The following is a 14,837-nucleotide window of genomic DNA, read 5'->3' as shown; positions in this document are numbered from 1 at the left end:
CCTACTTACAGGTGATGAAACAGCTTGAACAGATGACCACGTATGTAGGAAATCGGTGCCGGATACTGCTCGACCAGGTCCAGATATTCGTGCGCCAAGTTCCACGAGATCGGATTCACACCCTCGAAAAGGGCCGGATTGTGTAGGTTGCCCTCGGCCGTCATCACCCCGTTCACACCCGTTTCCGCGATGCACCGCTCGACGTCATGCACCGACATAATGTTACCGTTCGAGAAAATCGGTATGCTCAGCTGCTGCCGCAGAACGCTCACGTACTTCCAGTCGGCCATACCCGTCAGTGGGCCCTTTTGTTCGCGCGTTCGCCCGTGAACGGTCAGTATCTGGGCGCCGGCATCCTGCAGCATTCGGGCGTATCGAATCGTTTTGCCCATATCCTCGAAGATGCGTATCTTGCACGTGACCGGGATGGCCAGATTTCGGTGCAGGGTGCTCACTGCAACGGGACAAGAGAAGGAAGGAAGAAAATTCGGTTATGCTTGATTTCGAGACCGGGTAGGACCGCAACCCTCAAAGGCGGTTCTGGCGACTACTGAACCCCACTTAAAAGCAGCGATTATTACCGACGAAAGGAAAAGGTAAACCTGCCATCGACCCACCGATCCTTTGCACGACAAACGCCCCTAATCAGGAGGGTCGCAACATAAAGAACCAGAAATAATAACGAACAACAAACAAGAACTCCACCAGTTCGCCTTCGTTCCCTCTCGGGGGCTCGTTCGTATACCTTCCGCCCGCTATCTTAATGAGCAAAGGACCTCCTTCGCAGTATATCCCCACCGAAAACGAACGGATTTGCCATCGAGCGCCCTCGGGATATTTACTACCGTTTTTCTTCCGTGTTTTTTTTTTGTTGGAGGTAAAGAGGAGCAAAAGAAACTACAAAAAAACCCTCATCCCCCTAACACGCGGTATGCGAATTTTTCTTCCTGGATGAGTTTTATCGTTGGGACCATTTTCACACTAACGGTGACCGTAGCAGCGCGGGTGGCCCTCTTTATTTGCCCTTTTCGGGGAGACACGTCGGACAAACCCAGTGGAAGCATGCGGTGGAATATTACTACGGGTTTAAGTTGATAAATAATGGGGGGTCGGCCACCTCCGAGAGAAAGCGAATCCCCGTAGAAGCAATATATATTTATCCGTTCGCACAGCTGGCGGAGAGCGAGAAGAAATGGGTAATGGAAATTAAACAAACGTAATTTCGGGTTCGCTTCATTTTTCCTCCCGTGACAAAACGGTGAAAAATGATAGCACAAAATCTCCATAACGAGATTGTGATTCGAGATGATTATGAGTTTACGGTAGTAAAAGAATGCCATAGAGCGTGGGTGAGGAACAGATTCAAGAAATCTCAACAAACGAAATCGTGATACAACACCGGTCAGCTTTTGGCCCCTTCCCGATGCAAAAGGTAGCCAATTTCCCCAAAAGGGAAAATGCAACGGATGCTAACCTGCACGGTAGAATCCGAGAGAGAGACATGAGAGAGAACTGCAACGAGGAATCGAAAGCGGAACAGTTCCTGCCCTTCAGGGAAATGTTCAATTTAGTTAGCATGTTAGCTATTTTAAGATGGCTTTTCTAACACTGCAACAGGTGCACCCCAGGTCCCTTGTGGGTGTTTACATCGCTCCATTCGTGCTGCATGGCAGGATTCCTGCCAACCCATCAAATTGACTGTGCGCCTGTTCTGCGCTCGATTGTATGACACTTTTCGTACACGCGTAATTCCACCACGGCACGTAATCTGAATGGCTTCTAAAGCCTGTCTGACGGTCGGTTTGTGCTTACAAAACTAGTGCACCATTTCCGTCCGGTACATTCGAACGTGCGCGTTTTTCGTATCACCGCGTACCTATCTCTCGCAGCAGTTCCCATTCGTCCTGCAGGAAGGCTCCGTAGTGGCCGCGCTTGGCAATGGCCTGCGGACACCCGAGGTTGATATCGATCGCGTCGCAGTGATCCTGCGCGAGCAGGGCCGCCTCCAGCATCACCTTCGGGTCGTTGCCGCAGAACTAAAAAATAGCATAAAAAGTAAAACGGTTAATACACTCACACACACACACACCCAAGGGAGCATGGGAAGGTTACTTTCTCGGGCGGAAATAAGCGGCGACAAACGGGGCAAACACGTACCGGAGATCCGGTGGTTCGCGACACCGGTGCATGTAATTAAATGTCAACATTTTAATTAACCATTTCCCGCCGCTTTTCCGACAGACACAATACGGGACAGGGAGTGGAAATTGTGAAAGAAATAGCGGAAAAACCGAAAGAACAATGCTTCCGCCGCTGACGGGTTGTCGCACCTGGATGATGAGCGGTCGATCCTCCGGGCAGGTTTGCAGCGAGTCCTTCCGGTACTTGGGATCCTTCGTGAAGCAGCTGCTGTGGAACATGGGCGAGTAGCACAGCTGGGCACCGTGCCGGCGGCTTAACAACCGCCAAGCCAGCTCACTCGCGTCCACCATCGGTGCCACGACGTACCGTGGTGCTCCAAGGATCTGCTCGTAGAACTCAAATCCACCCAACTTCCGCCGGGGCTGCTCAGTGGTATCGCTGGTAGCGGCAACCTCACACGCAGGCACTGTCGTCGTTACCGTCGTAGTAGTCGTTGCCGTGGTGGTGTTGGTCGTATCCATAGTAACCGGCGGAGGTTCGTCGTTACGGTCGATGGCGGATTCCGCCGGTGTTGCCACGTTACTGTCCGGACTCGTCACCATCGTGCCACCCTTGGTCGCAGGACGCAGGAAACCGGAACAACAAATGCGCACGACGAAAGGTTGCTCGTAGCTGCTGAGACTTCCCTTTTAAGGTTTGCGTCCTTTTGCATGAGTCGTTGGTATGAAACCCCCGTGTTAACGGTTAATTTCCACTTCCTGTTGGCTTTTGGCCCAGTATCGAGATGTCGAGGTGGTGGTGGTGGTGGTAGTTGGTCTAAAAGTAGAAGTGCAAACGAAGAGCAAAAAAAACGTTACAAAAAGGTTACATTAAAACACTCGTTTTGTCTGCTTTCTGTTCGGCACAGCCTGATGAGGGTTTAATTAAAACTGACTGACGATCAACGGACCGTGTAAAAAGTGACCCAGCTGCCCTTGTGAACTCGCAGCAAGCAGCAGGCCTCCCATGGTAGTCTCCTAAATCGTGAAACGAGTTTTTCCCCATCATCGCTCGGGTAGCGATTTCCCACTGCTCCTCCGATAGTATACATTCAGGCGGGCCGGTCTTTTAATAATCCGTTTTCCAAATAACCGGATCGGAATAATTTAAAATTTGTTCCTGCTTCCTTCTCGAATCATCCCCACCCGCCTATCCTCGGGGTGGCGTATCAATCGAAAGTTCACTTCGATCGTCTCTCTCTCTCTCTCTCTCATCCCCACCACACACCACAGAGTGCCTATTTTCGCATTCATCCACCTTCTGCTACGGCATTCGGTATGCGGGACACATCCCGAACTGTCGCATCAAAATCTCTCCGGACAAGACCAGAAAGGGTGCGAAAACGGTTCGGCTAAGGATGTATTTTCTTTTCAAAAGCGCACACCCCTTGACAGGGGGGTCACATTTTCCACAACGTGTCCGTTCCGCGAGCGCGATTCGCCGGGTGCTACACGATGATTCCGTCGCCTGAAGCGCCATAATCCGGTTTCGCAACCCAGCGCCGGCCCTTTCTGAAGCTGAGCCCCGTTCCGATTATTCGCATTTTCCACCCACTGGCGAGGGGGCTGAGAAATTACGTTCTTTCATCACCCGCAGACGATCCGACGGTGGGCTTCACCGGAAGGTGTCCGGTTTATCATGGATCAGATCTAGTCTCGCGGGAAAACCCTCACCACCCAACACGGGGGTTTTGGTGTCCTCCCTTTGTGCAACCCCTTTTTGAGGGTGTGCTGACGGGTCTCGGAAAAAAAAGAAGGCTAGATTAATCTCGCCCCGGGTTTCCTCGTGCCCGCAAGGGAAAAGCTTCCTATTTGACGTGACGCCTTACGCAGCGGTGAAAGTTACTGCACCGGAAGCACCGAAACAAAGCGAAGGCTAAATTCGTCCACACGGTGGTGTTTCGGGAGGTGGAGGAGATGCGACTAAGGGATGAAATGTTATCGAACCATGGCCGCAGGAGGATGCGCTAAAGCCCCGGGGCTAAGTGGAGATAATTTTTGAATAATGGATATACACGTCCAAAATCGGCGTAATTTAGCTAGGCGAGCCCTTCTCGGGGTTTGTGGTCGATTTTCCTCACGACCCTCTGCTTTCTGTTGTCGTCCGTGTTCTAACGAGCAACTAATGGCGTTTATCTGCGTGTCACGGGTCACGTGACGGGAAAGTGACCGGCCTTGGTGACGCAAATGGTCAGTACTCTGCTCATGTCTTGCTGACGATTTCCAGCGGCATATTGTTTTTTTTTTTCACCTCCTCGGGGTCTATCACGACCAGATTACGCAATGGGCTTTCTGGCTTGACCTTCGCTTCGGGCACTGTTGGCAGCGCTAAACATTAATTTCCGAACAAATTTCGATGGCACAGCAGTTGATGGGGGAGAAGAAACAAAAAAAAAAGCATGCATGCTGGTGTATTTCAGGGGCTACTTGGATCGCAATGCCATCGCCTGCTTTGTGCCTGGATGGAGCAATTTAGCTTGCAGAGTTGCTTGTTTTTTTTCTTCTCCCTCTTGCCAAAATGGCGACGCGAGTGGCATCCTGCCAGCACCTTCCCGAGGGTCACAACACGGCGGGCTCTGCAGTACCCATTAGGCCGAGGACACATGTGCGTGGAATGTGTTGTACGTATTACTGGTACTGGGGTTAGCGAGTAAGTGTGAGTGTGACGCAAACACATAAACCGCACGTGCCTTTGCTTGCCACACGACTCATGCCACTCGACTGAGCCTACCATCCGGCCGGGAGTTCCTAAATCATCAAGGCATCTGGCAAGGCTTGTCGACACCCAAAGGCACAAGGATGCGCGCCCAAAGAGACAAAGAAACGCTTCCTCACGCGTAACCAAGATTTCGTGGGATGGTGGGAATTAAAAAACAAAGAGAACTCTCCAGATGAAGGCTCTGGAAAGGGACTGTAATAAAAGCTGCGTGCGACGCCTCTTTTATTTGACAAGTTGCCGCAATCAAATTAGGATTTGAGGACATATTTGAAAAGTTTGACAAAAGCTGTAAACTGCTACCCTCCGCGAAGAATTCTTCACACTTCCAAGCATTAACGGGTGGGCAACAACAAAAAAAAACCTTTCTCGGAGGCCTTGTGCCTTTTTGTTGTCCGTTGTTTTGACAAAAAAAATTATCACACCTCCTTCTCAGTTACATCACTGAGCAAAAAAAAAGAAGAACATCACTTTTCTCGGTTTCAGCCTGCGACCGCCGCGGGATCGCAGATTATCGCGATCCTTGGGGGATCCTGCCTCATGTCCTTCACCGCCACACGATGGACGGATTGCACCCTCCCACACCCTTGCGCCCGTCGCGGTAAAGTTTACGATGGGATTTTCGGAATGAATACAAATTATGACGCAACTTTCTTGCGGAGTCGCGGCACGATCCACGCACGCTTGCTGATGGTGTTTTTATTTTTGTGTCGTCTAACACTGGCTTCGTCGCCCCCTCCGGCCGCAGGATGATTTTTTCTTTGTTAGCTCCCTCCCCGCCCCCTGCGATCAAAAGGCGACGAGGACGTTCGGGATGATGGCGGAACTGTCGTTAGGAATGTTAAATGAAGGCGTCCATTTTTCTTGCGCTCCTTCATAACAATGCTTCCTGCGGCCCTGGTGTGTGTGTGTGTGTGTGAGGCGGAAGAGGGAAACATAGCGGAATCCCGGAACCGGGCGCGAACGTCCTGGGAAATCTTCGCCTTTCCCAACGAAATAAAACCCCACTAAGCTTGGTGATGAGCGGACGACGACGACGACGACGGTGATGTTGATGATGATGAGGATGATGCTGATGTTGCTGTTGCTGGAACACCAACGACGGGTGAGTGTCCTCGTTCACGCTTTTGCTCGGAACAATTCGTTAGCACGGGGGTTCCGGGATGAATTCCGGTCTGCTTTTTTTATGGCACTCTCTTTCTCTCTCTCTCTCTCTCTCTCTCGTACGAGAAAGACAAATCGCCGGGCTCCGGAACGAGACGCGATTATTAAACGCCAGCCCGTGGTTTCGACACTCTCGCTTCAAAAGCCGGACTCGGAAAAACGGCCCAAACCGCGCAACGGCACTTCCGCAACCAGCTTTAGAAGCACCGGGTATGTTTATCTATCATCAACTCGCCTCACCAATCCGTGTTCGGTGGCCCACTGTCGCTTTCGGGACCGGCAAAAAAAGGGGCGCTATTTGTTGCTCCCGTGACTTTGGGTGGCGTTTTGTGATGTGCCACACACACACAGAGCGTTTCGTTTGTTGACTAAACCTCAAAATCTCACCCACCAGAGGGACCAGATCCTGCGGGCAGGATCGAGCGAGCTTAAAACCGGCTAGATTGCCACCGGACCGGAACAAGCCGAATTGCGGTGCGGCCATTCGAAATCGTCGTGTCTCGCGCGGCCGCGGCTCGATGTTGTTTTGCGTTCGGTTGATTGATGTGATTTTCATTTTCATCCGCGGCAAATTTATGCACCACGAAACCGTTCGCAAAATTGGTTTTCCTGAGCACGGAATTTCACGAAAATTGGATTTCTGGACTCCGTTTCGTTTCCGGGAGGGGTTTTTTTTTTCTCTCGCTTGCTTTCCCATCGAACAGCACCACTCAAGCCGTAGACAAACATACATAGTGAGGGTGACGTAAATTATTTCCCACCCGCTCCTGGGAATCGGAAACGGAAACAGCATCATAGCGCGCGGTGGCCAAACGGCGGGTGATGAAATTTTCGGCCAGACACCGCCGGTTGGCGTTTGAAAAATGTTATCCTTTAATTTCCTTTGCGAAAGCAAAGCTTTCCACGCCCATTGATCGGCGCTGTTTGACGCGCGCGATAAATCATCTTCGGTTGGCGCCGGGCCGCGCGATGTAATAAGACACGCTCTTCTGTGGCACAAAATATCGCCGACAAACGGATGAATTCGAAACCCGAAACTACCGCCGAGCCGGGGGGGCAGGTGGAAAATCGAAAGCATCAATAAGAGGGTGCGTGGGTGCGTCCGAAAATAGCCCTACGAAAGCCGTTTGTGCACAGCTCCAAAAGCACTGGAGAGCGAACGCGCGAAACTTCACGCCACCAACAACGATGGAAAGGGTGGAAAGTCCTTTCTTGTCCGATCGTCGCTTAGTGATTGAGGTGGGGGTGTGATCATGGACGTCATCATCATCATCTTTCGAGCGCCGGGAAAGGAACGGAAAAAGTGTGCGAGAATCGGGCCTGGCTGTATGGAAAAGTTTGCCCCTGGCCAAAGGAATCGTCCGAACAATCAAGCCCCGAGAGCACTAATTTTCGCGCATTGTTGAGCTTTTTGCTCGTCGAGCTCGAGCGACAGGGTTGTCAAACACCGGCCAAATTCGGTGAATGTGTGTTGGTAGAAAGAGAGAGAGCGAAGAAATGCAAGCACAAAACTGTCCCCCAGACAAAAATAATTGCCGCACAAAACTTCAGTACATGGGCAAATATTTAAGTGGCTCCTTTGAGGGCACGAAAGCACACGCACCGGTGCGCTTTGTTTTACAGTGCTGGTGCGAGAAGTTTGTGATCGTTGACCGACTTCTTCTTGCAGGACCACAGCCTGCAGACCCCCGGTGCCGGTGTTGAGAGGTTCGCAGTCAAGAGGCACTGGACCAATACCCGGCAACAATGGGCTGCTTTCGCCGCTGCTCGGCTGCGAAATAAAAACAAACGAAAAATTATGCCATTCATTGGCGGACGAAGCGAAACTTTCTGTGGCGCGTTTTATATAAGTGTGTGTTTGTGTGGTTGGGTAGGAGTGCGTGGAGATCGAGGGGAGTGCAAAAACACCTTCCGGGCGGTATTTCATCCTCACACCCTCATCGCCCGGTGGCGCTTAGATGGTGGTGGTGCTAAAATAAGCTCGATTTTCACGCTGGCCACCGCGCGGCGTCAAACGGCTAAGTTTTCTGTTTTCTCCTTTCTGTTTTTTTGTTTGGTTTGTTTTCTTTTCCATTTGATGGACGAAAAGTGGCGAAGATAAATTATTTCTTCGCCCCCACAAGCGCCTCCACCCTGCCACCCTTCTCATTTGTCGGGTTAATTCTTAGTGGAGTGGATAATTTCGCTATTTAACGATTCAATTACCCGTTGCCGGGAAGAACCCGGCCCGTGGTTTCGTTGTTCCTTGCCACCCTCACGGAAGTGAGCTTTTTATTTTAGTGCGCGAAAGGAATAGAGCGCATTAGTTTGGTCCCCCCCTTTTGGACGCGAGATTCTATCAGCACGGAAGCACGTTGGCAATGCGTTGAAAATGTTGCCAAAGTTTCACGATGCCTCGATCTCATTCCAACCGGGCTCCGGTTATCTGACCCCGCCTGACCAAAGTGTCAATAAATCGGAAATAAAATCACTTACAACCGGGGAGAGTGGGAGCCAAACTTTACCCTCGGCAGGAGGAAGTTTACCTTTCAGTCCCATGGGGCGGTTTTTTCTACTTTTCTGACAAGCCCGCTCGAGAGCACGCCCGAAACCCTTCCCAGATCCGGGCCTTCCCGGTGGCATCGTCGTCGTGCGTTCGCACCGGAAGTTACCCATCACCAGAGCTCGTCTCGGCGAGACAATGGCAAAAATTGGTACACGTGTCCTTGGGTGGTTGAGAGCACGAGCAGAGGAGCAAGCACCTCCTAAAACGCTTCACTTCCGACCGAGCGAAACAAATATGAGCCCTTGTCGAATGGGGAAGCTGCAGGTGGTGGGGGCGTGGGTGAACCGGGAAATGTCAATGTTGTCTCCCCACACACACACACGCAGAGAACGTCCACCCCCAACGTGACCATGGATGAAATTGGAGTGACGGAAAGGGCACAAAAACGTTCATCAACTGTGTTTTGTCAGTTCTTTACGTTATCAATATCAAACGTCCGCCCGGCGTCCCTGTCCGTCCCCGTTTTCTTTGTCCCTGCGCTGGCCGGAAAATTGCCCATCCAGGGTGACACCTCTTACCGTCCCATCCCCCCCCCCCTCCACCCTAAAAGCAACCCTTCGTGCGTCCGTTGATGGATGGACCGGCCGAAAGGAGAGGTTCGGTTTTTGTGCACACGTCCCATTTACGGTCAACTTTGGCGTGTTTTCGGTCAAGTGAGTTTGTCTTCCTCGTCACGCTAGATGTGGACCGAGGGGGGCGATTTTGGGGTGAGCTTTTCCTTTCCTTTTCCGGGGGGGGGGGCAGCTTATCTTACCGGGTGAGATTTAAGATGCTCGTCGGGGAAACTTTCTGGTTGCTTGAACAATGCTTCTGTTTTTTTTTCTCGCGGTGTCAGCTCCTCATTGTTAAAAGGTCTATAAAGGGACAGCTTCTAGTGAGAATACGTGGAGAGGGGTGCAACTATTCGACACCACGGTATTGCACAAGCTAAAACACTTTACTTTATGACCTACGAAATAACTTTTGCATAATTACAAAACAAGCACATGAAAATAATAAAATATAATAGTATGGCACGCGTGGGAGATCTTTTTTTAAAGTCTTCCTTAAAGCTGAACGAGAAGCAACCATAGAAATAAGTTGAACTATCAATTTACCACCTTTTTTTTTGTTTAGTTTCGACGTTTCATTTCACGGTCCAAAACCCAAAGGCACGCCCTCGATCGACGGCTTGCATGCATCTACTTTCTTTTACATCCTCCCTTGATAAAGCTTATCACACGGTTGCGTTAGCCTACCGGAAGCCTGTTTGACACCGGAAAGCCGGACAGCATGTGTATGTGTGCATCCTACCGTCCATCCGGACGATCCGCTATCGATGGACCGGCGGCCATCACACCCCGCCCGTATTCGATAACGATTGGGCGAAAAGGCCGCCCTGCTACAGGGCCGAATATATGAATTGGATTTTTGAGAGGCTTTTCCACGCCACACGGGAAGGCGCCACAGGAAGAAGCGGACGAGAGAGTGAGAGAGAGAGAGAGAGCTTTCTCTCGAGGGTCAGTCGAATGCGAAAGCTCACCGCGCCCGCGGGCAGTCCCTCGGCGGAAGTGGCTTTTCATGTTGGACAATACAAAAGGACTCACGTCAGGATACACGCCATCGGCACGGAGTGGATACGAGGCGACGACGCTGGTGCCGATGGAACGTCCGCACGTGCTTCCGGGCTTTGTTGTGTGGCCTCTGGTGGGCATCGGGTATGGGGAAAAAAGTTAGTTCATCAACGGGAAACGAATGGAAAATCGTAGGCGCAGTGAAACGACCGGTCGCCCTTATTTGTGAGACTCACACGGCCTTTGGGAGGGGACTGAACTCAAGTTTTCTTTATTTCCAGCGTGTTCCCAAGAAGGGGGCTCGAAAGTTTTGATCTATCGGTTGAAGTGAACGGCGAAGTGTGTTTGCCTTTAGCTGGCGGCTTACGAGTGAAGCGTCACAACGTTTCGTTAGGGGAATTTTCTCTCGCTTTGCTTTGAGTTCGTCTTCAGAGCTTTCGAAGGTTCAAGAAGCGTGGGAGCAATTTTTCCGATTCAAAGAATAAGAAAATTATCGAGCTTTGCTATTAAACTATTGAATATTGACTGTGTTGTATAGCACATGTTCTAATGGTAATAAAGCTGACCAGAAAGCCGCATCGAAATTCGGGATCGTATGAATTCTCTGAACGTGCAAAATATCATAGCAAAGAGGCAATTCCTTCGAATCATTCCACAGTCCAGCTCGTCTCAGCGGGTGTTATTGATTTTAAGCCGACGGGAGCAAGCAACGAATTTAAAATAATCATTTTCTTGAGCTCGCGGCGCACGATGTGACCGGAATGGAAATTAGTTTGACCGGTCCCCCGGTTAGCGCAAAAGCAGGAGGAGCGAATCGAACGAACGCCTATAAATCATCTCGTCCTCGTGGGGCGCGGACCGAAAGGACTAGGAAGGGCTTCCAGGACGAGCTTCTATCGAATGCGCCAGAGTTTCGCAGGGGGACCTCCGAGAATTCTGTGGAATATTCCGTGCCCACTAACCCGGGGCAAGATTCGAATAACGTACAAATAAATTTCGCCGAAATGCTCCCTGCTGGTGTGAGCAAGCAATGGAAGCGAGCCGAAGGAGCGAAGAAAAAAAAGCGGTTCGATTCTTTGAATCGTTTTTCCAAGCCATAGGAAACAGCCGGCAGGGAAACGCGCGCGAGCGCGCAGGGGCATAAATCCATCATAAGCCTTTCTCTCGCTATTATTTCCCACCCAACCCTCCCGGGAGGAGGCTCTTCTTTTTCCGTGCTTCTCGCGCTCACGTGGAAGAAAAAGAAGCACAAAAAGCTTTCCGGTTCTTGGCCATCATCTTGGCAAATAAGCGTAGCGCGAGCTGGAAGCTGACCTTCAAAAAAGCAATAGGCCCTCGTTTGGGTTGCCCTCTCGGTGGCCAACCAGCGACAAGGCTGTACGACGAAGCAAACGACTTTAATGCTGGCAGCCAAATCAGCATCCAAACCAAATCGCACGGCTCACTGACATCGGCAATAGAGGCAATAGGGCCGCCGGCCGGAAGCCCTCGAGCTTCCTTATTACATCCCTTCGCTCATCTTTCACCAGCGGGGCGTGCGAGGGTGCCTCGAAGCCATAAAAAATATGATGAATGAGCCATTGATGAGTCTGCGTTGCGTTGCTTGAGTAGAAGGAAAAGAAGGAGAAAAAAACATGCCCTTGGTGCAGGAAAATGAGGCGCAAAGAAAACGCGCTCTCCGGATGGTTCTTGCATCCGTGGAATGGCCATAAATGAACAAGCACGGGCCAGATAGAGGAAGCAATGTCATGGTACGGCGCACGCAAGCTTTACCTTGACACGAGGAGGTGGTTGCAGCGATGGATGGAACCAACTCTGGCCGTTAGTTGCGCAAATCGAGCGAAAATTGAAACTGATTAAATGGGGCTGCCGTGTAATGTAGATTGAAAGCATTCGCTCAGAACAGCAACCGTGCTGGTGCCGATGATGGAATGACGGCGTCAAGCTTGAGTAAATGAACCATTAATGATAATTCCGTTTACAAAAACGGAAAATAAATCAAAATAAAAATAAATTAAAATCGTATCGCGTAATCTACGGTTTTCCCTCATCAGCCCGGCTAGCTCAGTCGGTAGAGCATGAGACTCTTAATCTCAGGGTCGTGGGTTCGAGCCCCACGTTGGGCGAGAAATGCGTATTTTTTCATCAATTGTGTACACTACACACATTAATTTTGCGGTACGGTGCATATTGATGGGCACAGTTGCGCAGTGCGCGGAATGTTTAATTCTATATATAAATCGTTTCCAATCCCTATCAAAGTAACCTGTGTGCTTTCTGTTTCAAAGAAAAGGCAAATTGTTCACCTTTTTCTACTTAAGACGCGATATATTTTTATTTGAGTTTTGCATGCATTTGAAGGACTATTTTGCACACTGTTTGTTACGGGAAATTCAGCATAGAACGAAAGCCAATTCGATGGAAAATCTCAACGCTTTCATACGCATCATTTAATCGTCTTCGTAGCGCACGAAGTGACAGCCGCAGTTTAGCGCGAATCCTTCAAAATTGACAGTTCACAGCGACCCCCCGAGCGAGGGGATTAATTAGCCTTAGCAACGATTCCGCGGTTCACCGACCGGCTATTTTGTAGGTTTAGCATTTTCCGACAAATCCAGGAAGGCCCCAGAATCATCAATATAGCCGGTCAACGATCTGGAGTGGATTTCCTGCGACGATACCGCCGCCACGAGCACGGAGCGATGGCACACGATGGATAAATGATGCCCGGTGACAGCTGAACAACGACGCTCTATTGTTTCGCCGCCGGGCCGCATGTAACAAATTTCTGTGGCTTTCCCTGGCTTCACACTTGTCGGCGGGCGCATTTTGTTGGTTTTTTTGTTGTTGTCGGTAACCATCTCCTTTCTCAACATCCCCACTTGCTCGCTTCTCGATGGGAAGTGACACTTGGATTCGCTGTCGAGATTGGTGTGTTTCGTGCGCCAACATAACCACCCCCCCCCAAAGAACCACACGCTGCACCCCCTTTTTAGCCAAACGGTAATTGGATTCTCCCGATCTCGGTCCATCAATCAATCCATCGTCATCAATTTTTGTGCTGATTTGAGGGAAGGACGACACCGTGCGATGGGGGTAGGAAATTATGTCCCGTGACGGTGTGGCCGCATCAGACAGCTCACGTCTACCGTCAGCCTGATGCCTGATGTCAATTTCAGCAAAATCTGTTGCCACCGTACCAGTGGCGAAAAGAGAGAAAAGCTAACTGTCACTCCAACAACGATCAGGTATTTTGCATCGCGCTTACGTAACCGCCGCCGTGGGGTTCGCTCATTTTCCCAATCCCGTGCCACAGGAGCCATTAAAACATTGAAGATGGGGGGATTTTTTTTATCACCACCATTCAATTTGATTGGATGTACGAAGTGTTTCGCGTTCGGAAGAAAAGCCACCGGGTTATATCGATAAAAATCGCGACATTGATAAATTAATTCCACCCCTACCGCAACCACAACGAAGTGCACAACGTCCTTCAACGTGCCGTATCGTTTATGGGAGAGGATTTTGTGGATTAAAAAAAAAAGGACACCCACCAGCACCCGGCCACAGAAAATTGATCACCTTCGCCTAGGCGCCTTTCTGAGAGTGGCCCCTTTTCCGAGATGCGGTTCCTTTCTACGTGCCGGTTTCGATACGAGGATTTGGGGTCGAATTTTCCGCAAAAGGCAGCTCCCAGGGAGAGCTCTGGCCGCGTGTCGCAGCAATTAATTTCACACTTCGTGCTGAGCTTGAACGTTTCCCGCTAGACGCATAGCACCGAGGGCACAGCTTTTCGGGGTTTGCGACCAACCAGCGAGCCGGCCGATAACGCTGCGGTTGGCCATAAAACGCACTTACGGGCAGTAAATTTTTCTGGCTACCCAAACGCCGCGATTTTGTCGACAGCTGTTGCGCATTTCGCCACGACGTGGGTGCATATTCGTTGCGAGCGATGGAGTGTTCGCCCTCTTCGACCCGACGTATTACAGCATGGGCGGGGACATTTTTTTTTCTCTCTCCACTCATTCCATTTCTCACAATCCTCGGTGTTCCCAGGAGCAGTTACTTGGCTCCCGGATACTGCAGATGGTCCGAATTCCGGCACAGATGTGCGCTGCTCGATTGTGCAACCGGTTCCGGAGCGGGAGTTTGGACAAATATGGTGTCGTTCGGGATGGTGCGCGTTGGACCAGTGTGGACCACAAAAACGCATCCTTAGCCGAGCGAAAGGCGAACTTCTGCTTTACAGCAGAAATTAACGACAACGAAGAGCTATCGAGCTGAAGTTTTGCCTTTACGATTAAATTCCAGCTCCAGCGGAATTGGACAACGGACAGATGTTGGAGTGCATAGCAGGGAGGCTGCTGCTGGTGGACATACTTCGGGAAAATCGGACAACCCGGACAAGCAGAAGCGGGCAGGATCTTAAATGGAAAATTTCTCCCCGTCACGCTTCATGCCAGGGTTGTTCTCTTTTTTGTCTTCCGTCCTGGTGCTATTCCGATCCTATTCAAACCACCGCTCAGGCCGGGAAATGAGGACATCTTCTGCCAACCCACGGGGGTCTGGGCCCGTTGCTCCGGGTCAGCACTTCCGAGTGAAGGGAACGAAAAAAAAGCAATCGCATTCGGAAGCAACAAGAGCAGAGTGTGGTTTGGAACGCTGGAACGTACTACTCA

The 14,837-nt window shown here is 50.7% G+C and overlaps 1 protein-coding gene and 1 non-coding gene across 2 annotated transcripts in view; one reads left to right on the top strand and one right to left on the bottom strand.

Moving 5' to 3' along the window:
- Positions 1–2,744, bottom strand: part of LOC128723836 (tRNA-dihydrouridine(16/17) synthase [NAD(P)(+)]-like) — a 4,533-nt gene extending 1,789 nt beyond the window's left edge. Inside the window, exons 1-3 of the mRNA XM_053817601.1 lie at positions 2,331–2,744; positions 1,877–2,036; positions 10–454 (exon numbers count right to left, since the gene is read on the bottom strand). Coding sequence (XP_053673576.1) covers positions 10–454; positions 1,877–2,036; positions 2,331–2,744 — 1,019 coding nt within the window. The remainder of the gene's footprint in view (positions 1–9; positions 455–1,876; positions 2,037–2,330) is intronic.
- Positions 2,745–12,211: 9,467 nt separating this feature from the next.
- On the top strand, positions 12,212–12,284 carry Trnak-cuu (transfer RNA lysine (anticodon CUU)). The gene has a single exon. It is a non-coding gene; the product is annotated as a tRNA-Lys (tRNA).
- The last annotated feature ends 2,553 nt before the right edge of the window (positions 12,285–14,837 follow it).

Source organism: Anopheles nili, chromosome 3 (genome assembly GCF_943737925.1).
Source record: "Anopheles nili chromosome 3, idAnoNiliSN_F5_01, whole genome shotgun sequence".
NCBI classification, from domain to species: domain Eukaryota; kingdom Metazoa; phylum Arthropoda; class Insecta; order Diptera; family Culicidae; genus Anopheles; species Anopheles nili.
Note: the sequence above shows the minus strand (reverse complement) of the source record. Positions and strands in the feature narration are given on the sequence as shown.